A 27,328-nucleotide genomic window follows, 5' to 3' on the forward strand; every position below is an offset into this window, starting at 1 on the left:
ATAATCTTTAGCATGTCTTCTTCCCCCCACCCCCTCAGTGTAGGAGCATTCCAGTCCAAGTTTCTGGGAGATCGCTATCGAATCTTATGACGCTGGGGTGAGAAGTTTTGCCGGGTTGAAATGAGGGGGTCACTTTAATAGTCTGGAATTCCGGAGACTTTATTTCAAGTCTTAAAAATTCGAGCCTGTACAAGGCTGCGCTGTCAAGAGACCGGAGTTGCGAGCGTCTGGGTGACGTCCGTCCTCCTGGAAGGTGGGATCCGGGTGGCAGGTCCCTGGGCGGCGACTCCGTCCGGGCTCACAGCGCCGCGCCCGCCCCGCTCATCGGCCCTACCCAGCGTCCCTCCCAGACCGACGACAGCCTGGGAAGCCTCGAGCGCCCAGCCCGCCGCACAGCCCGGCTCCGCTCCACAGTCCCCCACTGCCACAGGTCGGGGCGAAACTTGGCGAGCTGGCGAGACCCGGCTCCAGGACCGAATCGCGCCGACACTTGACGGCGCTCCCCGCCCCTCCCTGCCGCCGTCACCGCCCCCGTCCGGACGGATTCCGGCGCCCGCCGCCGCAGCCACCGCCGCCGATCTGGGAGGCTTGTCCCTCGCCGCCCACCGTAGCCCCGGCGCTCGGCCGGTCGCCGTTTCCAAGATGGCCGCGGCGCGCACGGCTCCTGCGGTGGGGTAGAGGCGGAGGCGGAGCCGAGTCACTCCCGCACTTCGGGGCTCCGGTGCTCCGCGCCAGGCTGCAGCTTACTGCCCGCCGCGGCCATGCGGGGCTCCGTGCACTGATGAGAGAAGCCGCTGCCGCGCTGGTCCCTCCTCCCGCCTTTGCCGTCACGTCTGCCGCCGCCATGGAGGAGCCGCCGCCACCGCCGCCGCCGCCGCCGCCACCACCACCGCCGCCGGAACCCGAGACCGAGTCAGAACCCGAGTGCTGCTTGGCGGCGAGGTGAGTGTGGCGGCCGCAGTCGGTCGCTCGCAGAAAGCGGGGCGGGTCCTGGCCCGAACTCGGTCGGGCCCGAGGGCCTCTGCTTCCCGCCAGGTGGGGAGGCAAGCATCCAGGCTCTGCAGGCTGGGGCGCGAGGGGCGCGGTGCATCCCTGGTTCCCAGGGGACCGCGGCTGAGTCTGTCCGGCGACTCCTCCCGGGGTTGCAGCCCCGCAGGGTTCCGCTGGAGCGTGTTGCCAGCTCCCCTTCCCTTGCAGGCTTCCCCAGCTCACCCTCAACGTTGCGGGGGCTGGGAGCAGAGTGCGGCTGCCTCCCCTGCCGCTAGCTTCGGAAGAGTGGCCTCACTGAAATGCCTCTCATCATTGCTGAACGAAAGTGGTCCCTCCCCTCTGCCCTCATTCGAGTAAATGAGACATTCGGAAATCGAGTGCGTACTGGCTATTTCCCCGCGTTCTCCACCTTCTCTCCTTTTGCCCGCTCCAGAGAATGCCTGTCATCTCTTCGGTGAGAAACTGCACTTAGACTATGCAGACAGACACGTTGCTTTCCTTTTCTGAGGGCCCCTTACTGTCCTTCAGTGCTAGTATTGTGCAGATTGTTGCTCACACGTGCACAAAAGTAAGGATTCATTTGTCTAAAACTTTGCTACTGCAGGAAGCTCTAAGGTGGAACTTCGGTAACCAAAGCATTTGTTGCTTTTTCTTCCATACTCTATTAACTTATTTTTATGTCTTTATTTTTTTATAATTGGGAGAACAAACTCACCATAACTAATTTCCCTCTTTTTACGTGCCTATGTTTGTATGTTCAAATGTCCTCTTACTCCCTGTCCTTTGCATCCCAGAGTAAACTTGCAAACTGCTGCCCCCTGTCCCCTGTAATTGAAAATACCTCGGCAGCTCCTATTGGCATCTTATGGTCTTGCTCTATAGTTCTAGGAATAAGGCAGTAAAGTGTCCTCTTTTTCCTGCTTAAAGAAAATTCACACCTGTAGCTGTAGTTAGAACTGAACACAGGACCCATAGTCTTGCTTGTCATCATTCAGTTGGCCCAAACAAATTTGTTTTATTTTATAAGCTGTGAAGAAATTAGTTGCCTCTCTTAATTCTGAGATAGTTCTGGGTACTTTTAAGGAACAGCTTCTCTGAATAATGGTACAGGGTGTAATGAGAATTCCTTTGGTTCCTTTTGAATACATCTAGTATTTTTAGAAATTCTGTCAGAAAGTTTATTATTAATTTGCTAACGGATTCAGTTTTTGAGTGATTTTGATACCTTTTTCTTTAAAATTAATAGTGAACACTTAATGCTTAAAGTAGGCCATTGTCTTTACTTCTATTAACCCATTTAATCCTTTCAACAACCCTATTAGGTAGATCCTGTTACACTCTCTTTTTTTTACAGATGAGGAAACTGAGGCACATAGGTTAAGTATCTTGTCCAGGGTTTCACAGCTGGTAATGAAGAAAGGTCTGGCTGCACAGCCCATGTCTTTAACCACCGTGAAGAATTCATTATCCAAATGGGCAGATCAGAAATTAGAATTCTGTATAACCCTACTCCAGAAAGAAATGGACATGAACATTCTTAGGTAAAAGCGAGAAGGGCAGAGAAATGAAAATGTGCTGCAAAAATGACTGCTTCTTCAGTGTTAAAAAAAAAAAAAAAACTTGATTTTTCAGTCAGACTTTTGTCTTTGTTATAATAAAAATAGGTCAGGATAATGGGTTTCATCCAACTGTAAGTGAACAGCAGTGTACGGAACAAGAAGATCTGAGAAATATTTTTCTTAGCAACATTGCAGTTAATTTTACAATAGAAAATCTGTAAAACAGATTATTTGACAAAGCTGTTGTTTTCTCTTTTTTATGTCCTCATTGTCACCACCTGCTCTTCAATACATAGAACTGACCTCTGACAGAATTACTGTAGATCTTTGGTAAAAGATGTTGCAGGGGCTATCCAGTTGTTCATTTGAACTTTTTTTTTTTTAACCATTTTAGAGGAGCTCAGTGTACGTGTTGAAAATGTGTGAAATGCCACCTCTTTTTTTTTTTTTTTTTACAATTTTCTTTTGTATTTTATTTTATTTCAATAGTTTTTTGGGTACAGGTGTTTTTTTGGTTGCATGGATAAGTTCTCTAGTGGTGATTTCTAAGAATTTGGTGCACCTGTCACCCAAGCAGTGTACACTGTACCAAATATGTAGTCTATCCCTCACCCTTCTCTGAGCCTTCCCCTGAGTCCCCAAAGTTCATTATATCATTCTTACGCCTTTGCATCCTCCTAGCTTAGCTCTCACTTATAAGTGAATACGATATTTGGTTTTCCATTCCTGAGTGACTTCACTTAGAATAATGGCCTCCAGCTCCATCCAAGTTGCTACAGTTGCCATTATTTCATTCTGTTTCATGGCTGAGTAGTATTTCATGGTGTATATATGCCACATTTTCTTTATCTATTCGTTGGTTGATGGGCATTTAGGTTGGTTCCATATTTTTGCAGTTGTGAATTGCGAATTGCGGCTATAAACATGTGTACATGTGTCTTTTTCATATGATTACTTGTTTTCCTTTGGGTAGATACTCAGTAGTGGGATTGCTGGATCAAATGGTAGTTCTACTTTTAGTTTTTAGGTTTTTTAAGTGTTTTTTGAGACAGAGTCTTGCTCTGTTGCCCAGGCTGGAGTGCAGTGGCGTGATCTCCGCTCACTGCAACCTCTGCCTCCCGAGTTCGAGCAATTCTCCTGCCTCAGCCTCCCGGGTAGCTGGGATTATAGGTGCCTGCCACCAGGCCCAGCTCATTTTTGTATTTTTAGTAGAGACAAGGTTTCACCAAGTTGGTCAGGCTGGTCTTGAACTCCTGACCTCGTGATCTGCCCATCTCGGCCTCCCAAAATGGTGGGATTACAGGCGTGAGCCACTGCGCCTGGCCAGTTTTTTTAAGGAATCTCCATATTGTTTTCCACAGTGGTTGTACTAGTTTGCATTCCCACCAGCAGTGTAAAAGAGTTCCCTTCTCACCACATCCATGCCGTTGTCTATTTTTTAAATTATTATTTTTAAATTATGGCCATTCTTGCAGGAGTGAGGTGGTATCTCATTGGTTTTTTTTTGTTTTTTTTTTTGTTTTTTTGTTTTTTTTTTTTTTGAGACGGAGTCTTGCTCTGTCGCCCAGGCTGGAGTGCAGTGGCGCGATCTCGGCTCACTGCAAGCTCCGCCTCCCGGGTTCACGCCATTCTCCTGCCTCAGCCTCTCCGAGTAGCTGGGACTACAGGCGCCCGCCACCACGCCCGGCTAATTTTTTGCATTTTTTTTTTTAGTAGAGATGGGGTCTCACCGTGGTCTCGATCTCCTGACCTTGTGATCCGCCCGCCTCGGCCTCCCAAAGTGCTGGGATTACAAGCGTGAGCCACCGCGCCCGGCCCTCATTGTGGTTTTAATTTGCATTTCCCTGATAATTAGTGATGTTGAGCATTTTTTCTTATGTTTGTTGAAAATGTGTGAAATGCCACCTTTTAATACATTGGAAACCAATAATGTGATAATTTATGCTACCAGGTTAACTGGTTTTGCCACAGACTAGAATAAAACTCTGTTTGCCATCTTTGTCACGTACTTTATGTCTGTGTGTCATTGATTAGGAAGGTTGAATTAATGCACAGGCCTTTTGTAGAATTCAGGCCTGTACATGTTGGCCTCCAAAGCTGCGCAGCAAGTGCGCCATCGTGGCAGGTGCAGCCAGCCCAGCACATCTGCCTGATGTGTGCTTTCCTCCTGACCCAAGAGTGTTATGCAGTGACCCAGCAACACAAGACAGGAGGAGAGGTCATAGTACTCTATTCTAGTTTTATTGCTTGCTGTCAGTTGCGGATACTTTTGTCCTTATTTTTGATAAGGAATTAATGATAAGGATAGCTGTTGTTATTGTTAGTTATTAAATTTTGAAATAAACATTGCTTATCATTTCTTTTTCAAGGGGCTTCTGGGGCAGTTTTAGGAGGATCCTGAGGTGACTAGGAGAGCTATTAAAACTAATTTGGAACAATTTACCTTTGTGACTTATTGGATCTGTACAGCTAAAACACAGAATAAATTGGATATTAAGGCTGATATAATGCTCTTGTTTACTGTAACCTTTCATTTAAAATATTTATATTAAAAATAGCCTTATTGTTCTCGTTGTCCTTATGAGTACATGCTGCATAAATTTAACAATTAACTTTTTTTAAAAAAATTACTTTATTATTTACTTTACATATTTATTGTAAATTCATTTGAAAAACTGGGTCTCACTACTAAAAAACTAGTTGAATGTCATCACTCCTAGGCGATTTGCTCTGCCTCTCAGCTTGAATGTCCACGTTGAGCCTGTGTGTTTCAGTCTTGACCTTGTATGTCACCTGTTCTCCCTGGCGAAGTCAGCCTCCTGTGGCGCTCCGAACTGTTGGTGCAGCATCAGTGATGGTCATGGCTTTACACCACTGTAACAGTAGATACCATTGGCGGGGGTGGCGTTAGGCAGAGAGGAGTCACCAAACAGCAGTGATGGCAGAAACTTCGTGTTTTCAACTGGGGACTTGTCACTTAGGAGAACTCTGTGGTTCCCTTTAATTTTCTGTCATTGTTAGAGGCCACTCTGTTTCCTTCATGTATGCTCTCATGGTGTCCTGCAAATCTTGTTCTGAGCTCTGCTGAAATATGGGGATATAAAGGTCTTGTCTGCTCACTGGATACATTTGTTGTAATAACTTCCTGTTATTTAATAATTCCTCATTCCTCATGACTATGATTTTACTCATAGTATTCTATTGTCTCAGCCTTGTCATTTGACCAGGTAGTATGTATGCTGTTTAAAGACTCTTTAACGTTGCCTATCGGTAGGCTACTGGAAGTAGTTTCTTTAAAGAGAAAATGGGAAACATGTGAGAGAAGGAGATTAGCTGAAGACTCCGTAGGTCTTTATAAGCTGGCACTCCCTTGGCACGATAATCAAGGCCCAGGCACTCACTGTGCTTCGCTTCTCAAGCACAGATACTTGGCTTTGTCTGTACACCTGGTTACTCAGTGTGTTCTCTTGCCTGTAGAAGCCAAAGTATAATTAAGAGATTGATTAGTAAGCATGATATTAGCAAGGGAAATGAGTTGAATGATCCTGGTGACTCATGTTAGCAGACCAGTGAGGTGGGCTTGCATCCCTATCAGGTGCACCCCTGCTTCTGAATGAGAGGCAGTGCGATCCAGACTTACTCTTAGGTTTTTGTTTTCTAGGCATCACACAGGCTGCTTTTTTCCCTCGTGTCACAAACTTTCTTCAGTTGTTTGAGTTATAGAATGTTTGTTTTTAATCTTCAGTCTTTATAACAAACCTTGCTTTTCCTGCTTTAATTTGGGGGTATATTTTATCCTTCTCCCTTTAAGACTTTTTTTTTTTTTTTTTTAAACCTCAGTGGTATGGTACATTTTTACTAATGGTGAGTCTCAGAGGATCACCTTGTCTCCATCCCCCACCCAATATTCTCCCCATAATCTCTGTCCCACCACCCCTCGCCAAGAGTCCTTTAGCATAGTTTCTCAGAACGGTGTGGCAAAGATGTCAGTGGCTGGTGCTTTCATAAAATTCTTTTTGAATATTGTGTTCAAAAAGGATCATGGTGGTGTGTGGCTTTTCTGGATTTAAGTCATAAAATTAAATTTAAAAAATTAGAACCACATCAGAATTCTGTCCAGTTATTAAAAACTGTGTTTTTAAATAATGTTTAGTGACGTGAAAATGCTCATGATACAACTCCTTTTGGGGTGGTACCTGAGTATCTATTTTTAAGAAGATTCTTAAGTATTTCTGATATATGCATACTCACCACTGTGTTCAGCAAAAACAAGCAGACTATAAAAGAATTTGCAGAAGATGGGAGCCAAAATTTGAGGTGGTTGTTCATCTTATACACATATTTGTCCACCAGCTGTGTCTGCCCTACCTCACTGTCTTCCTTCTACCTTATTTGGGGGAATTCCTCTCTTGACTCAGACTACATGATATATATTGGAGCTGCCCTTTTCTTACAGATGCCAGGCCATAGGCACGACACTTGACCCAGTCCAGGCCAATTAGGATTCTTTCCTGGGATTTTTCAAATTGGAGCTGGGAGAGAGAAACATGCATTTTACTGAAATATATGCTGAGAAGTCATGAGCCTAGAGCTAGCTTCCTGAAGCTCCTACAGAGGACCTGGTCTCAGACAGTGATGTTAATCCCCAGAGAAAAGCAGAGGGGCTGAAAGAGGTCTATGGCCAGTTGCCTTTAAAATAAATAAATAAATAAATAAAGAGATGGCAGTCTCCGTATGTTACCCAGGCTGGATTCAAACTTCTGGGCTCAAAGAATTCTTTTGCCTCGGCCTCCCAAGTAGGTGGTACTACAGGTGCGCACCACCACACTGTCAGCCAGTTGCCCTTTTATGCTAGATTTGTCCCTATTTTTCTCTTGATTTGATGTGAGCTAATCTCTATTTGTGCTTAAACTATTAATTTGAGTTAAGCTTCTTAAAACCCTAATACCCAGTGTGATCCCATTTTAAAAAGTGTATGTGCATAGAAAAAGATATAAAGAATACATACTAATTTTTCCTAAAACTTTTTATGATGAACATGTTACACATTTTATTTTAAAATAAAAAGCTAATCAGAGAGCCTAAATTCTTAACTAGCTCATTTATAATTTTAAGTTTCCTTACATTGAATTGTTACTAAAATTGAAATTGATGAGAATCCATGTGTCATATAAAGAGAATATTGTTGCCAAATTTTAAATGATTTTATTTTTGGTATCTGTGAAGTATCTGAGCTGGCTGTAGCAAGCTGCTTTTAAAAAACTATTTACCTCAGCTTGGGTAATAGAGTATGTAGATTAGAAACAACTTCAACAGTAACAGAACAAACACAGGACTTACAGTAGGGTGGTCTTTTACATTAATAGAAATACTTAAAATCTAGAACTGTGTTCTCAACATGTATATTGTGTTAAAATGCTTTCCCCATTTTAAGGGGTGTACTTGAAATGTCTGTATTTTAAAAGTTACGTTATTCCACTGGCAGTGAGTATGGTAGGTGCATTTTTAGACCCCTGCAGATCTCACGCTGTGTTATCGAGTGCCTTTGCCTTTAAATATTTACTCACTAGCAGGCAACATCAAGTTTTGTTTTTGAATTACAAGAACATGCATGTTTTGCAATTTGCAGACCTTCCTCAGCAGTATTGGTTTCATGGGTCATATGGATGCCACGTGTTTATAAATTAGCAGGGAAAGCTATTAGGAATATATTAGGCAGTCTATCAAAAGCATTTCATACATGGATTTCATTTCAGACAAAATAAGCCTTCTGTGGAGAAAAGTAGATACTAAGCTTTAAAGCTGATCAGATTTGATGTTTTCAGTGGAAGCTTTTTTGTGTGTGAGCAGGCTATTTGAAGATACTGCTGAAATGTAGAACTTTCTGAATGGGGCTTGTTAGAGGACAGCTAGTTTAGAGTTGTCAAATTAATAGAAATTGTCAACCTTTTTAGTCTTTCAGTGGGGAACTTTTGGACGATAGTACATTTATTTTATTTAAAATCCTAAAGTCTTTTTATGTGGGAACATAAAAATGTAGATATAACTTGGTTTTCTCACTCAATTTTTGGAGTTAGTTTGTTGTTGTATGTGTGAGTATTTAGTTCTTACTCAGATAAGGATTTAAACATTTGCTAATACAAGTTCTTACGGATGGTAGGATTCAGTGTTCATTTCATCCAACTTCCTAGCCATTGCTTATAGAATTACAAGAGTTGAGCTTTTATAAGATCATGTGGGCTGTGCGTCTCGTTTTAGAGATGAGAAAAATGGCCTAGAGGGGCTGCAGCTTTCCCAGCTGACAGCTTAGGCTCCAGATCTGCAGGCCCTTCTTGCCTTACCCTCGCATCGCCATGTGCTCCCCTGGTCAAGGTCCAAAGCCAAGGTGTTCTCCAGCCACCTGCCATACATAGCCCAGCTTAAGCGCATGTGCACAGTTACTTGGCAGCCGTGGAATGCTGTATTTTCTGGATGAATTGGACTCAACAGGATCAAACGAGATGAAAGATTTGTTTTCAGAAAAAAATGCAAATAGAAAATATGAAATCCTCTTAAAACTCATCATCCACAACGTTTTTCCCCCATGAAACTTTTATTTCTTACTCACCGAATAAAGAAGAGCCAATGCTCAGAAATTTTAAGATATGTTATTTTCAGGGGTCGGTCTCTAGATCAAGAAGGCAGTAAGATTCTAACTTCTGGTCTGTAGTAGTGGTTTTGAAACTGTGGTTATGGTTGTGACCTACAGTAAGAAATATATTTTACGACAGTGTGTGTATGCCTTATAACCAAAAGAAAACAATTTTGAAACAATATTTGACCTTGCAATATATGATATTCAAATAATTCTTATTCTGTTCTATTAAAAATTGTTCATCATAACCTACTAAATTGATTTTATTACCCACAAATGGGTTGTGACCCTCAGTTTTAAAAGCATGGCTCTACCCAAAATAAAATGAATGCTGTTATACTTTGTACCTTGTCCCTTGAGACTGAGTCAGGAGAACAAGTACACTATTTGTCTACTAAATGATCAAATGGAATTTTGAAGAAGCTCGGCAATACTTACTTCTTGAAGACCGCATTGTTACCCGAAGGCAAGAGTAAGAATGTATCTATGCTTGTCTCTCAAGGTTGTTCTCTTGGCTGCTTATCCTTAAACGACAAGAATTGTAAAGATCAGCTTAAAATCTAGGATTAATTTTAGAGTAAAATTGGGATTGGCATTATGTGAATAATTTAGGTAATTTGTTGATCTTTCTCTGAAACACTAACCTGTGTTTAAAATTTTTCACATAGAGCAGTCCTTAAGAAAAGAAAGGAACTCATTTTCCCCTGATATATATACACACATATATATGTACACCATATATATACACACATATATGTGTACACACACATATACACACATATGTGTACACCCATATATATACACACATGTGTACACCCATATATACACACATGTGTACACCCATACACACATGTGTACACCCATATATACACACATGCACGCACACACATATACACATGTATACACACATACACGTGTGTACACATATATACATATGTGTATATTATAATATACACATATACGTATGTGTATATTATAATATACACATATACATATGTGTATATTATAATATACACATACACATATGTGTATATTATAATATACACATACACATATGTGTATTTTATAATATACACATACACATATATGTATATTATAATATACACATACACATATATGTATATTATAATATACACATACACATATATGTATATTATAATATACACATACACATATATGTATATTATAATATACACATACACATATATGTATATTATAATATACACATACACATATATGTATATTATAATATACATATATGTATATTATATACACATATATGTACACACATAATATATAGTGTATAATATACACATATATGCACACACATATAATATATAGTGCATATTATAATATATAATATACACATATATAATACATGTGTATATAAGTATATATGTGTATACATATATATGTGTACACATATATAAGAAATAATCCAAATCCAAATACTGAAAAATTTACAAAAAATGTTTACAAAAATATTTTTATCAAGTTATTAATTACAGGTGGAATCATGTATGTCTCAAACTATGTGTTATAAATGTTATCAAATAACTCAAACAGTATATTTCACATCTATATATTCTGTATATGCATGGTATATATGTCATATGTAGTCTATGTTAGGGTACAGCAGTTTCACTTTAGGTCTTAAGCATTGCTTACTGTAGGGTCCACCTTGACATTTCCCCCGCTTCCCCCTAGAATAGATGAGATCCTTCTGTTATGTGTCCTCAGAGCCCCTGCAGTTTGCCACCATTTGTAATTATATATTTGTGTACATATTTGTTTATTATATTTGCCTTCAGTAAACTCCACGAGGGCTGGGGCATCGTCTGTTGTTTTGCTTACTTTTATAGCCTAATTCCTGGCTCGTTGCCTAACAGCAGGTTCTTTGCCGACACTTGTATGAAGGAGGCAGAGCATAGGTTTTGGTAGTAGATAGGCTTTGAATGTTATCTTTTGATTGCTAGCAGTAGGATTGTGGGGAAGTAATTTAATCTCTCTCAGTCTGTTTCCTCATTTGAAAGGCAAAAATAATAACATCTTCCTAGGTTGTTATTAAGATTAAGTAATTTCTATAGTAAGTGCTCAGTATTAGCTGTTATTATTACATTTCTCTTTTCTTCCTCTTTTTGGGCTTAAGGTGAAAGAGGCAAGTCCTATAGTGATTTTCTTAAAAAGCCACCAAATGTGCATTGAGGTTAGATACTTTTAAAAATAGCTGCAGTAATCTCCATTCAAGAAACATTTTCCCCCCCCGTGTCTGCAGAAGCCATAGAAATAAGAAAAAGGTTTTTTTTTTGTTTTTTTTTGTTTTTTTTGTTTTTGGATCTAGCTTTTCCAGATTCTCTCTCTTACTTTAGTTGTGGTTTATTCTGCATATTATTCCTACAGGTGTTTGCAATTCTGACTGGCCCTTGGATCGTCATAAATCATGCTATTAAATTAAGAACTGTAATGCTACTGATTGTGATTGTTTAGGTTAAGAGGCACAGCTGTCTTTTTCTGTGGAAATTCTTTTTAGTTCATTTAACTTGTGTCTTTATAACTTGGATTAATTTTCTTTTCATTTTTTAAATGTTATACACTAAGAGGAATAGTTTTCAGATTGATCTAGCCACTGCCTAAGAAAAATGAATGAAATCTTTTCACCTAATAAAACTAGATTGATCTAGCGACTGCCTGAGAAAAGTGAATGAAATCTTCTTGCTTAATAAAACTAAATCAGTTAGAAATTTTCCTGATTATAAAGGCAACCTGTATCTATTATGGAAAACTATGAATCATATAAAGAAGAAAATAACCAATTCTAAATCTGCCGTCTAAAAATAGTTATCATGAACATTTTGGCTTTTTTTTTTTTTTTTTTTTTTTTGAGATGGAGTCTCGCTCTGTCACCCCGGCTGGAGTGCAGTGGCGTGGTCTCGGCTCACTGCAAGCTCCGCCTCCTGGGTTCATGCCATTCTCCTGCCTCAGCCTCCCGAGTAGCTGGGATTACAGGCTCCCACCACCATGCCCGGCTAATTTTTTGTATTTTTAGTAGAGACGGGGTTTCACCATGTTAGCCATGATGGTCTCAATCTTCAGACCTTGTGATCCACCCGCCTTGGCCTCCCAAAGTGCTGGGATTACAGGCGTGAGCCACCGCAACTGGCTGGCATATTTCTTTTCTGTGTATTTTTTTTATACAGTTTATTTTTACAAGCTGCCATATCATGAGCATTTTCCTATGACAGACAATGGCAAACTGTATTCCTCTAGATGTATATCCCATAATTTAATAGTTTGAATTTGATAACATGATATAACATATGGTTTGTGACATATATGATTCCACTTACAATTAGTGACTTGATACAAATATTTTTGTGAGTTTTTCAGTATTTTGGATTGTTTCTTTAGGATAGCTTCCTAGGTCGTAAGATATTTAGAGTCTTAAGGCTTTTGAGAGGTATTGCCATATTTCTTTCTAGAAAGGTATTAAGTTATTCATACCAGTGTGAAAGACAAAATGCACTGGATAATTTTAGTTACAAAAGCATATTCTCCTAAATTGTAATGAGGTATAGATAGCTTAAGAGGAAAGGGCTCCTTATATATTCAGAAAATAAAACATTAATAACAGCAACAATATTCTCAACAGAATCCACAGTCATCCTTGATTAGTTCATTCAGTCGTATGTAATTCCTTTTCCACTTGATCTTTAGTTAGCAGTCTCATGACCTTATCTTCTTCTTGATTAGAGTTCTAGAAATCCTGAGTGAGTCCACGGGTATCTTCTCAAAGTTGTTTAAATGTTACATCAGAAGACTACCGCAAGGTACCTGGCATAGTCCTTTTCCTTGGGTCCTAAGACTGCTCTTCTTTGTTGAAGACAGGCACTCTGGCCTGTAGCTGATTGTAAGTGCTGTCAGGGAAGCAGCAAGGTAAAACGAAAACCTATCTGCAGATGACAAAATAACTTAAAGTGGCTGTGGTTAACTTATTACTATAATTTTGAAAAGTGAAAGATCCAATGAGATTTCATTATAAGAATAAAGCAATTAATAAGGATATTTGGTTGTTTCTTTGTTGAACAAGATTAAAGTCATTCCAAAATTTTTTTAAAGAAAATATTTATGTAAACATAAGGATTCTATTTTCAAGAAAGGGTGGCTATTCCATTTTTATAAATTAGGTGCAATATCCACTCTTTCTGGAAAATAGAGTTAATCTTTACTGGGAAATAAAAGTATATAATATATAATTACTGAGAAAAAGAAGTTCAGATATAACATATGATAGTTCTGATATATGCCAACAGTATACCAAGCATATAGTTAAAATACACCCAGAATATCAGAGAAAGAGATTCTGTAAGTCCGGAATATGTCTTGAACATCTATCTGTGTGTATTAATGAAACATCATAGGTAAGTAATGTGAATATCCATTTGAAAACCACTGACCTGGAAGATACTAGATTCAAGTTAAGTTGGGACCAAGTTAACATTTAAAAAACAAAACTGAAATTATGACCCATAATGCTGTGCTTTTGTCTAATATCGAACAAAGCAGCACTAGGACTGTGATAGATAGCAATGTATCATTGTCAATGAGAGCACTGACAATTTTCTGTTAACTTCTATAGCAAATAGAGTCTGAAATATTTACAACATTTTACCTATACACATTTAACCTAGAGACGGCTAAGCATCTCTTCTGACTTGACAACTCATCAATAACAACATGACAGATAAACCTAATTATTTTCTAGCACTTGTTTTTTTAAAAGGTGAAAGAACAAATCTTTGTGATTGTTTTGGGGGCCACCATCTGGGAAATCTCAAAGACAGTTTTAGGTGCAAATGATATTTATGATTTGATTTTGGTAAGGTAAAATATCAAAAGTTGTCAGGAGATTTGAAAACTTTAATTAAGATAGGATTGTGGATTACCAAGAAATAATAGTTGACTTTATATTTAACCCAAATGACAATAAATATTTTGAAAGTAAACATAAGTGGTAACATGATCATAAAGAAACTTTCCTGAAAGAGAAACTTGTTCCTTAAATAATCAAGGACATAATAAGTCGGCATAAACCATAGAAGGTTTTCATAGTAAAACAGAGAATCTTGCTGTTTGTGCAGATAACGTAGAAAGTAAAGAATAACTTTTACAATCTTCTATTAAGAGCAAACCAGTAATCTGATAAACATTTGACATTGAAACAGAGAAAACACGATTTTAGTTTTTATCAGTATAACATTTGATACTAAAGGTCTTTTTAAAAACCTTTTTTAAAACCACCAAACTTACCCAGGCTTGACCATGACAAATAAAATTCCCTTTCCATGAACCTTCTACAGCTTTCTTATCCAAAATGAACACATTCATTAATGGATTCAAAATAAGACACAAAAGTATATAAACTTTTTTTTTTTTTTTGAGACGGGGTCTCACTCTGTTGCCCAGGCTGGGGTGCAGTGGTACCATCATGGCTCACTGCAGCCTCGACCTCCTGGGCTCAAGTGATCCTCCCACCTCAGCCTCCCCAGTAGATGGAACTATAGGCACATGCCACCATGCGTGGCTAGTTTTTAAGTTTTTTGTAGAAATGGGGTTTCTCCACGTTGCCCAGGCTGGTCTCGAACTCCTGGGATCAAGCAATCTGCCTGCCTTGGTCTCGCAAAGTGCTGGGATTAGAGGTGTTAGCCATCATGCCCAGCTTTAAACTTAAATTGTGTTTAATGGTCAGTGTTTTAGTACTCAGGAATGGTCTAGGTATCTAATGAATACCCATTGATTAAGTCAATTTAGTATCAGAAGTTTTTTTTTTTTTTTTTTTTTTTTTGAGACAGAGTCTCGCTCTGTCGCCCGGGCTGGAGTGCAGTGGCGCAATCTCGGCTCACTGCAAGCTCCGCCTCCCGGGTTCACGCCATTCTCCTGCCTCAGCCTCCGAGTAGCTGGGACTACAGGCGCCCGCCACCGCGCCCAGCTAATTTTTTGTATTTTTTAGTAGAGACGGGGTTTCACCGTGGTCTCGATCTCCTGACCTCGTGATCCGCCCGCCTCGGCCTCCCAAAGTGCTGGGATTACAAGCGTGAGCCACCGCGCCCGGCCTAGTATCAGAAGTTTTAAATTACCTGGAGACCTTGGAAATTATCTTCAAGCTGATGTGATTATTGAAATAAAGTTTGTCAGATAATGATTAAATTTGATTAAATACAAATTTACCTTTCTTAGAATCTTAAGCATTAACTAGTAGTAATGTTAGCTTATTTGATTAATAAACATGTATAAGTTTAGGAAGGACATGCACAAGTAGAATAAAAATCTGTGTATATTTAACACACTGATAAGTCAGAGAAGACATAGCTGTTTTTTTGTTTTTGTTTTTGTTTTTTGAGACAGAGTCTTGCCCTGTCACCCATGTTAGAGTGCAGTGGTGCAATCTCGGCTCACTGCAACCTCCGCCTCCCAGGTTCAAGCACTTCTCCTGCCCCAGCCTCCCGAGTAGCTGGGATTACAGGTGCCCGCCACCATGCCTGGCTAATTTTTGTATTTTTAATAGAGACGGGGTTTTGCCATCTTGGCCAGGCTGGTCTCGAATTCCTGACCTCATGATACGCCCACCTTGGCCTCCCAAAGTGCTGGGATTACAGGTGTGAGCCACTATGCCGGCCGACATAGCTGTTTTATTAAACCAACAATATCAACTAGTATCAGTTACTAAAGGTTTACCTAAATTGTGTGAATTTGAATTCTTAAACTGTTTCTGAGTTAGTTTCCATGATCCATGCCTTCTTTTTTCTCACATTGAATTAAAGGTTCAATTTCCTTGACTTCTGAGCATTTTAGGAATATTCAATTTATAGAAGGACAGCTGGCCTTCCGTATCTGTGGGTTCTGCATCTGTGGTATTCAACCAACTGCAGATTGAAAATACTCAGAAAAAAAATTGCTTCTGTGCTGAACACATACAGACTTTTTTATTCTTGTTATTATTCCCTTAATAATTCAGTGTAACAATCATATACGTAGTAATTATGTTGTATTAGGTATTATAACTAATCTAGAAATAAAGTATATGGAAGGATGTGCATAGGTTATATGCAAATATCGTCATTTTATATCAGACAGTTGAGCATCCCAGATTTTGTTTTTCCAAGGGAGGTCCTAGAATCAATCCCTCATAGATACTGAAGGATGGCCGTACTTACCTGCGAGCCAGTCAGAATTGAGCTCTCTCCTTTAAGGGATTTTATAACCTATTTGAGAATATCATCTAGAGGTAGGAAAATATACAAAATATACACTCACATGATGAGAGGTATAGGCCTTTCATAGTTACAAACAGACACAGAACACAAAGAGAAAGCCTGTATATTCAATTTTAAAATTTTAGTCATGGATCAAGCATACGCAAATGTAACATTCTCCAGTCCCGAGATCTGCTTCTTGGTGGTCATGAAATTCCTAATTGATTTGAGCTCAAAGTAGACAAATGGAAAAAAATAATCAGGTTCTCTGTCATCTTTCCTAACAGAAAAAATATCCCTATTAAAACCCATTAATTTGTTTATGGAGATTGACAAACTGTAAAATCAAAAGTAACCAGCAACAGAAATAAAGCAAATCTCAGAGTAAAAATCAGTTCCTTACTGTGCTGCAGATGAGCAAGGTCCAAAGCAGAGGACCAGGAATTGTACTCATTGTTGTGTCCCCAGGTCACAGACCAGAAACAAGGCACAGGGGAACCCAGAGGCCTTGTTACTTGGGTGGAGTCAACAGGGATCTGAAGGCAAGGTCTTCATCCTGCTTGAGTCCTGGCATCAAAACAAAGGAAAAATACAGTGGACAGTTAAGGAGACGATTTTATTCGGGATATTACAGTGGAGAAAAACATTCACTATTGAGGAATGTCTTGAAGAGAAGGGAGAAAACTTAGGGTTTTATAAAACGTGGGAATTACTGAGGAAGATGCGGGGGGGCTAATTTTACAATATGCAAGGATGTGGTGGTCCTTTGAGGTTAGCCATTTCTTGGAACACAGAACGTGGATTTCCTATCCATTGCTCTCTTAAGGAGCACAGGGCTCAGATAAAGTTAAACAGTTGTCTCAAGTGATGGGTGTGTAAGTGCCCAACTCATCGTATCCTTTGTAAGATTGAATATTTTCATTTGTATCAAATTGTTTGAAGTAATTAATTTTGAATACCCAGACATGATCCTGTATAGCCTCTGAAAATCTAAAGGTTTTTCTCCTTTTTAAAAAAATTGCTTTGGTTCATATTTGGTGCTTCTGCTCTTTAACAGACTTTGTTTCTAGTAAGATCTTGCTTATTTAACTTACAGATATTGAGCTTTTAGAGAGTAGTATTTCATCAAACATAAAAGGCTGTCAATTGTAATATGCAACATAAATTTTATATGTCACTAAGGAAAAACTGCAATGAAACTGACGCAGTGCTTTTTTTATATCAGTTATAGGGTACGGTGAAATATCAGCGATGTTAAAATTAGGGAAAAACGTGTATTTTAAAATCAGTGAAATATGGCCTTGACTCTTGCTTCTAATTAAACTTTTAATGTGATAAATATGGTAAGGCATAGCTATTGTCGTCTTCTGTGAAATTCTGGTAAACCCATAAAGAGTAGAAAAAAGGTAGGAAGGCAGAAAGTGGGATAGAGTAGAAAGTGGGATGCAGTGATGATATTTATTACATAATATTTGATATAACTTCAGTCTACCAGTAGGAACCTTTGTTGGGTATCAGTTGCATACTCATTTTTGCTGAGTGTTTTCTGATATTTCTTTCTAGGAAGCTGTTTGTGATCTTAATTTAACCGATCTTTTGTTGGACTTTTAGGATGTTTCTGTTTCTTTTGTCTTGTGAATGAGGTTTAAAGCATTGTTTTTAGCTTAATCTTTATGTCTATTCAAGATGTTTTATTAGAGTAAAATCCTGGAAATATAATTACTATATTGAAGTGTGTATGTGTATAAATATATGTAAAATTATAATCCATTTTGTTCTTTACAGAATTTTACATATTGAATTTTATGTATAATGGGGGGAGCTGTATAAGCGTTGACATAATGTGGTAATAGATGAAACAGGAGCTGGCAGCTGACCAATTATGTAGGACCTTGTAGGTTCCCCTCTACTTTGTGTTTAAATTTTTGTATGATACTTATTGTTGTATAATTTAACAAAGACATACTTGTGTATATTACATGTGTAGCTTGATAAATTGTTCAAAAGCAAATATAACGTTATAAAGTTTACCTATGTGAAGAAATAAAATGTGAGCAGCATCCTAGAAAATCTCTTCCTACTTCCTGCACACACTACCCTTTCTTTCCTCATTATCCTGACATTTACTGATATTTTACATCTACTACTCTCACTCAGCATGGTGCCTGTGAGGTTCATCTATGTTGTTTTGGTTGACAGTGGTGGTTCTTTCATTCTTGCTACTGTAAAATACTTGTTACTGTAAAATGTGTAACATTTTGCTCAATGGGTATAATGTTTATACCCATTGTATAAATATATCATGGCATATTCATTTTTTTAAGCCATCTGAACCTTTTTTTTTTTTTTTTTTGAGACGGAATCTCGGTCTGTCACCAGACTGGAGTGCAGTGGCACGATCTCGGCTCACTGCAACCTCCGCCTCGCAGGTTCAAGAGATTCTCCTGCTTCAGCATCCTTAGTAGCTGGGACTACAGGCGCGTGCCACCACACCCAGCTAATTTTTGTATTTTTAGTAGAAACAGGGTTTCACACCTGTTGGCCAGGATGGTCTCCATCTCTTGACCTCGTGATCCACCCGCCTCGGCCTCCCAAAGTGCTGGGATTACAGGTGTGAGTCACCGTGCCTGGCCTGAACCATTTTTAAGGGTACAGTTCAGTAGCGTTGTTAAGTACATTTATTTACACTATTGGTGCAGCCAATCTCCAGAATTCTTTTTATCTTGCAAAACTGAAACTCTATACCCATCAAATAACAGCTCACCATCTACCCCGGTAAACACTGTTCTACTTTACAGTTTCATGAATTTGACTACTCTAGATATCTCATGTAAGTGGAAATCATAGAGTATTTGTCTTTTTCTGATTGGCTTATTTCACTTGGTGTAGTTTTCTTAAGGTTCATCCGTGTTACAGGGTGTCAGAGCTTTCTTCCTTCTTAAGACTGAATAATATTCCATTGTGTGTACATATCACACTTCATTTATCCATTCATCCATTGATGAACACTTTGGTTGCTTCTATCTTTTGGAATATGTGCATTTAAAAAAATCTTTGAAATGCTCTTCAGAATATTTGTGCCAATTTCCACCAGGAGTATATGAGTTTATTTTTGACATTACAATAATAATTTTTAAGTCTTTGCTAGTTTGATAAATTAAAAAGCCCCTGAGAACACATGGACACAGGGAGGGGAACAACACTTACTGGGGCCTGTCGGGGGAAGGAGGTGGCGGGGGAGAGCGCTGGGGAATAGAGCTAATGCATGCTTGGCTGAATACCTAGGTGATGGATTGATAGGTGCAGCAAACCACCATGGCACATGTTTACCTGTGTAACAAACCTGCACGTCCTGCACGTGTACCCTGGGACTTAAAAAAAATAAAAAAGAAAAAGCTCTTAAATTCTTCCATTTTAAATTGTGAGGTTGAATGCTGTTTTATGTCACTCAGCTATTTACATTTCTCCCTATTGTGTTTTAAAAATTATTCGTGTATCCTCTTGACTGTACTACTTGAGAGTAGTAACTATTATCATAGGTATTCCATTTATCCCCAAAGTGCCTGGTACTATATGCACCACATGAGATGCCCAGGATGTTTGGTAAATAAATCAGTAACTTTCTTTGTTGATGTATTAGAACCTCATAAAATTGTATCCTTATCATATTTTTTGGTTTGTTACAACTTATTTTTAAAGTATTTCTTAAATAGTTACATAATAAATAATCTCAAGTAATATTTGTTGGAAATTATCCAATTATCCCTATTTTAGGCTAATAAAAATGTTTATTTTTAATAAACATTTCTTGGGCCAAAACAATATAGTGTATATATTTTGTTTCTTTCAAATGTTTTTTAAAAAGTTCACTTAAAAATCATGTTATTCCATTAAATTTTGTTTTCCTACTTAGTCCAAGTTTATTGCACAATTGCCTACTCTTTATTTTTGTTTAATCAGAGCAGATAAGCTTGACTGTTACTAAGCCTAGGTTGAGAATCATTACTAATCACTTTGCTATATTTACTATGACTAACCCCCGTTAAATACTCAAACATTAATAGTTTATTTAAGAAGTTTAAAGAAGAATTTATCCTGCTACATGCGGATGTCTGATAGAACCTACTTGTAGGTCGCAATTTTATGCAATTTTTGAATTCACAACTCTGGAAATTTTGAGTTAAGTTTAATTAATTGAAGGCTGTGAGATTATTTTTATTGTGTATAGCTTTGGGTGTGCTTTTTTTTGATGCCTTTTATTCCCAAGCGTATGATCCTTAGAGTACCATAAGGCAGTCACTGAAGAAAGAACTGTACCACCTCTGGTGCTTTTGTTTTAGACCCTTCATTGGTGTGTAATTCTTGAAGTTCTTGTAAGGAGAGTGGATAAATGAAGAGGACAGCAGTAAGAAGGGGGTGGGAAGGAGTTAGGGACTACAAAGAAAGAGAAGGTGGAGAGAAAACAAGGTGCTGTGTTACTTCAAATGACATTCATTGTCCTAATAGGCTCATGAGAGGGAAATCTGATGAAGAATTTGAAAGTAAAATGCTTTTAAGGAAAGTTTCTCTGGTAGAGTAAACCCAAATGACTCCTTTAATGCAGAGGTTCCTAAACAGGCATTGAAGTTATCAACCTCTGTGCAGGTAAATTGATAAAATGAGTGTGGTGACTTTTTTTCTATAAAGTTAAATTAATTTTTCAGGATTAAATTCTGTTTTTTTGGGAAACAGCGGAGACAGTAGATTTTAGGTATTTTCAGTGTCTGAGTGAAATGGTGGCAGTCTCGTATTGGTTGCCTTTCAACTCCCCTCCCTTCTTCACACGCTTAATTTTAGGTATGTCTTGAACAAAAATAAATAATTTAGAAACTGTTTCTTTATACTTAATTATCTGAAGAAGTAGGAAGTCAGAAGTAAGTGAGGGAAAATGCTTCTGGAAATGCCAGAAACCGTCATGAAAGTTCAACCCCAGAACTGAGCTTTTATTTTGCAAAAGAAGCCCTTAGAGGTTTACTTGGCTCTTTGAATATCTGAGTCTTGTTTAACAGAGACCCAAAGGAGGAGTATGTGTGTATTGAGGAACAGTTACTAGAAAGGGAGAGCAGTTAGCCTGACTGGGTGAATGAAATAGTAAAGCTTAACTGTACTGACTGGTAGTCAGTAGTAGTTCACTGCTGCAGTGCATCCTACCCATCTGGTTTATTCCTTTCCGGACAGACTCATTCATATGTTAAGTGCCGGCTGTGTATCAGACAGTGCTAGTGCTGGGGCATGGGGCCCCAGCTGTGAATGAAATTGGTATGGTCTCTATCTAGTGACTGGGTCCTTTAAGAACCTTGATTAGGCCCAGAGAGCTTTTTGAGTTGGCGATCTCCCCACCCTCAGATTTAGCTGAAATTAGGGTGGCCATGCATTTCAATTTGAGCCCACATTTGTGAAGAGGCCTTAACTTGCCTCCCTACACCAATTTGCCACTCAGTAATAGCTAAGTGTGAGGCTCCTTTAAGCTTGAAATCCAGGCCCAGTAGTCCTGCTGAACCCCTTGCCTCTGAGAATTTAGAGTCTTAATTCACTGAACATCTTCCTAGTTCCTGAACATTCTGTGTTCTTTCTCAGCTCCATTCCTCTGTATGGGTCGGTTCCTATGCGTCAGTTGCCTTTTCCTCTCTTTTCTTTTGGAATCATTTCAAGTGGTGTTTCTCTTGGGAATATTCCCATACTCTCCAGCCAGATAATCTTTTTATTATATAAATAATAATATAAAGCATGCCCTGCCTTCAGAGAATTTATAAGCTAATTGGAAAATACGTAAGGTAATAGAAATTATAATTCATGGTCTGGTGCAGAACTGTAATAAATTTACATCTATAGTCTACCTATATGCTATCATATAAGTGACATAACATGTTGCTTTATATAATTATTACAACGAACTTATAAAATATGCATTTTCAGATAAGGGAGGTGAGCCTTTAAGAGACATATTAGTGCAGAATACTGGGAATCTGGTCTCAAATCCGTATTTGTTAGTCTATTTTATATGTTATCTCCTTAGACATACACGAGAAAAGACGTTGTGAAAGATTTAAATAATAGTTTATTACAGCAGTGAGAGAGATCACAGGAATGATTAATTGCCAAGTAAACTATACAGGGGTGGGAGGAGGCCCTTTAGGCTGAGGTGGGAACGATATCTAAATGTATTGTGAGCATTTGGCATGTTAATAAAAACATTATAACATCATTTAAAAATGGTCCCATCATAATTCATTTTATGAGTATACCATAGAGCTGGAAGTTACTACCAGTTTCTTCTTCTTCTAGACAACACTGCAGTGAACCTCTCGGTACATACAGCTTTTCTGGCTGCTCTCTTAAAAGAATTTCCTGAAAGTAGAATTTGAAAGGATTTTGAACACTTTTAAAGGTTTTAATATCACAATAATTTCCTCTGGAAAGATTGTACAAATGTATATAGGTCATATTAGTGCTTACCTTACTGTATTCTTTCTAGCTTCCAGTGTTACTAAAAACTGTTTGCTAATTTCCTAGGCCAGAGAGAGCAATCTTGTTTTAATTTGGGTGTCTGGTTATTAGTGTAGGTAGGACAGTTTTCATGTTTCATTGCTATATAAATTTGTTTGCTGAATTGTCTTTTCGTTTTGTTTGCTCGTTTTCTTGTTGGTATTTTGCAGCTTTTCTTCATGAGCCTTTTCTAAATTTAGGACAGTTATCCTCAGTTTAACTTTTAATATGGCTTAGGTAATTTTTTTTATTCATACATAGAAGACTTAAGCATTCTTATAATTAAATCTTTCCCTTTAAGTTTTCTTCCATTTCTTTAACACTAGAAACCCCAACGCATGAAATTAAGGGAAATAATTTCAGATTCATTTTCTAGGAAAATAATTGTTGCAGGGCAGGCGAGCCCAAAAGTGAGATTTAGCCCGTGGGGGTTCTTGGCTTTGCCCAAGAAAGAATTCAGGGGCACACCAGAGGTAGAAGAAAACAGCTTTATTGAAGAGGCAACGTTACAGCTCTAGTGGTGTTAAGCTCCGTGACTGCTCCTGCAGAGCAGGGCTGCGCTGTAGGCAAACAGTAGCACTCAGGGCAGTTCTGCAGTCATATTTATACCTGCTTTCAGTTACATGTAAATTAAGGGGCAGTTAATGCAGAAATTTCTAGGGAAGGGGTAGTAACTGCTGGGTCATTGCCATGGAAAGGGGCGGTAACTCTTGGGTGTTGTCATGTCGGTAGTAAACTGATATGGCACACTGGTGCACGTGTCTTATGGAAAGCAGCTTCTGCCCCATCACTGTTTTAGCTAGTCCTCAGCTTGGTCTGGTGTCTGAACCCTGCCTCTGGAGTCCAGTCCCGCCTTCGTTGTAAACTCTAAGAGAGCTTATAATATAGGTTTTATGTATTTTGTATATCACGTAGTAGGCACTGAATAATTGACTGGTGGTGGAATGAATTGTCATTAACATGACTTTTCTAATAACCTTGCTGGTTCTTGGCACCTCTTCCTTTATGCAAAATGCTCTCATTTTCTGAGAATTAATGAACTAATAAAAGACAAAGGAGTGCCCTTTCCTTTTAGGCTCCTTATGCAAGATTTCTACCCCTTTTGTACCACTGGGTATTACATCTTATGTACCTGGTAAAACTTTCTTCCTGGAAATGGTATTTGAATGAGAGTTAGTGTAGAACCTGTCATAAAATCCTTATTTCCCCTTGTTTTAATGTAAGTAGGTTTGCTTTCCTTCCAAATCCTGCTAGTTTGCTAGTGCTTTTTCAAATTAATTTTTCAGAATTTGAGTAATAGGTGATTATTAAAATGACTTAATTTGGTTATGCAGAGAGCTATTCCATATAGTTTCCAAATTTAGTGCTATTCACAATTTCTTCTAGAAATAACAGGTGAGATAGTCCCTTTTTTTGTATGAGGATGCTGAAATCCTGTACTAATCTTACATATATTTGAATTCTGGACTACCAAAAAACATTGTGTCTCTAGGATATCAGAAAGTGTTCTCATTGGAATTGGAATTCACATGGAGAGGAAGAGAACTATAACAGTAGGGCTCTTGCCTTTACTTATTTTTTAGATAGCTTTGTTGAGATACAATTCATATGTCATCCACCCATTTAAAATGTCCAAATCAATGGTTTTAGTATATTCACAGATATATGCAACCATTACCACAGTCAATTTTCAAACATTTTAATCACCTTGAAAAGAAACCCTGCACCACTTAGCCATTACCAACCCACTGCCGGGTCCCCAACCCTCCCATTGCTGAATAACTGCTAATTTACTTTCTGTCTCTGTATATTTTCCTATTCTGAACATTTTATATAAATTGGATCATATATGTGGGTTTTTTTGTGACTGGCTTCTTTCACTTAGCGTAAGATTTTCAAGTTTTGTCATAGTATAAATTATAGTGCATTCATTTATGTGGTTTGAACAGTATTCTATTTAATGTGTATCTTTGTCCATTTGTATTGCTGTAAACTTTTGCCAGGGACATGGATGGAGCTGGAGGCTATTATCCTCAGCAAACTAACACAGGAATGGAAAACCAAACACCACATTTTCAATGAGAGCTGAACGATGAGAACACATGGACACATTGTGGGGGAAACAGCACACACTGGGGCCTGTTGATGGCGGGAGGGAGAGCATCAGAAAGAACAGCTCATTGATGCTGGACTTAATACCTAGGTGATGGGTTGATCTGTGCAGCAAACCACCATGGCACACGTTTACCTATGTAACAAACCTGCACATCCTGCACACATATCCTGGAACTTAAAATGAAAGTTGGAGTGGCCACCATCACCACCACCACCAACAGAAGAATACTCGAGGCTGGGTAATTTATAAAGAAAAGAGGTTTACTTAGATCACGGTTCTTCAGCCTGTACAAGAAGCATGGTGTCAACATCTGCTTCCGGTGAGGGCCTCAGGAAGCTTCCACTCAAGGTAGAAGGAGAAGGGGAGCCAGCGTGTGCAGATCACGTGGCAAGTAGGAAGCAAGAGGTGGTGCGGGGCAGGGGGAAGGTGCCAGGCTCATTTTAACAACCAGCTCCTAGAGTAGCACTTGCTAGCACTCATAGAGAGAATTCACTCATTACTATGAGGCTGGCACCAAGTCATTCATCAGGGATCTGCCTCCATGACCCCAGACTCCTCCCATTAGTACCCACCTCCAACATTGGAGATAAAATTTCAGCATGAGGTTTGGGCACCAGATACCCAAACTATAGCAGTGGGAGTACTACGTTTTGTTTTTCCACTCCAGCAGTTGATGGACACTGGATTGTTTTCACCTTTTGGTTATTATGAGTAATACTGCTATATAAATTCATGTATAGTGATTTCTCCATATCCTTGTCAACGTGTTGTCTGACGTTTTGATTATAACCATCCTAGTGGATATAAAGTGCTGTCTCATTATGGTTTTGATTTGCATTTTTCCAGTGGTGGTGATTATCTTTTCAGGTGCTTGTTGACCATTTGTATATCTTTTTTGGAAGGTTGTTTCACTATTTTTTTGTCTTTTTAAAATTGAATTTTAAGAGTTCTTTGTATATTATTTATATAAGTCTCTTATTAGATACATGATTTGCAAATATTTTCTCCCATTTTTGTGGGCTGTCTTTTTTACTTTCTTGATTGTGTCTTTTGCGTAAAAGTTTCTAATTTTGATGCAGTCGGTTTATCTGTTTTGTCTTTTGTTGTTTGTGCTTTTGTATCATATCTAAGACCTCATTGACAAATATGAGATCCTATAGCTTTACCCCAGTTTTCTCTTACACGTTCTAGTTGTTACATTTTGATCTTCTATTCATTTTGAATTAATTTTCACATATGGTGTGAATTAAGGGTCCAACTTCATTCCTTTTCTTGTAGCTGGTTGTCCTAGCACCGTATGTGAAAAAGACTGTCCTTTTCCCATTGAACATTCTTGGCACTCCAATTGAAAATCCATTGACCCTAGACATACGAGTTTATAGCTGGACTCTCTCAGTTCTGTTCCACTGATCCCATGTGTCTGTCCTTATGCCATTATCATGCTGTCTTAATTACCTTTGCTTAGTTTTGAAATTGGGAAGGTGAGTCCTCCAGCTTTACTCTTTTCCAGGATTGTTTTGGTTGCCTTTATCTTTTAACGCCTTGTATTCTTGCACTTGGAATAGTGCTTAGCACGTAATAGCTTTTTGTAAATATTTATTGCATGGATGGTTTAAAGTACCCAATGCATGCAGTTTGAATGGTGAATTAATATCTTTAAATAGAATTTCCTAGCTGTGTCTATTTTTCAGTATTTTGTAACATATCCCAGTCCCTTGTTATTTCTATGTTAATGAAAGTTACTAGTAATGATACATATCTTGGGAGTATATTGCTTTATTAAAGGTCTTGTGTGCACTGAAAAAAGAATTGTAGAAGCGAAAAAAGAACAACAAAGGCCTTAGTTTAACTAACATTATATTAAATTATAAGGAAATGTTTAGGTTCTATACAGTTAAAATTATTCTTGGTAGAGGAGGGATACATTTGTATAGTTAAATGTAGGTTTTCGGAAATTGAGTGTTTCTTGTCTTAATTAGTGTAATCCTAGCTAAGTCAAAACAGTTCGGTGGCATGCTTGTTTCTGTTAATGATTTTTCCCCCTCCGTAATAGAGACCAGGGTAATAGAGCTACTAACTGTTTTTCTGACAAGCACATAAGGAACTGCCAAAAGTGTTATATATTTGGTCTTCTGGTACCATCTGTAGTTGAGAAGTATGTCACTTTCTGTTTATTTGGATATTTTAAATAGTATTAGCTTTGTAAAAGCCTAAGTTTTAGAGCTTTATATGCCTAAACATTAGGTCCACAAAA

General features: G+C 38.5%; 1 protein-coding gene across 6 annotated transcripts in view; it reads left to right on the top strand.

The window, feature by feature from the left end:
- The first annotated feature begins 353 nt into the window (after positions 1-353).
- The window catches only part of MAP3K4 (mitogen-activated protein kinase kinase kinase 4), a 126,349-nt gene continuing 99,374 nt past the window's right edge, over positions 354-27,328 (top strand). For 4 of the 6 annotated variants that reach the window (XM_055268942.2, XM_055268960.2, XM_055268980.2 and 1 more), the window contains exon 1: positions 378-942. In XM_055268942.2, coding sequence (XP_055124917.1) covers positions 782-942 — 161 coding nt within the window. In that variant the 5' untranslated portion in view covers positions 378-781. Of the gene's footprint in view, positions 943-27,328 lie in introns of all 6 variants that reach the window. The other 2 variants (XM_055268949.2, XM_055268970.2) reach the window with 2 other exon arrangements.

This window comes from Symphalangus syndactylus, chromosome 2 (genome assembly GCF_028878055.3).
Source record: "Symphalangus syndactylus isolate Jambi chromosome 2, NHGRI_mSymSyn1-v2.1_pri, whole genome shotgun sequence".
In the NCBI taxonomy this organism is placed as follows: domain Eukaryota; kingdom Metazoa; phylum Chordata; class Mammalia; order Primates; family Hylobatidae; genus Symphalangus; species Symphalangus syndactylus.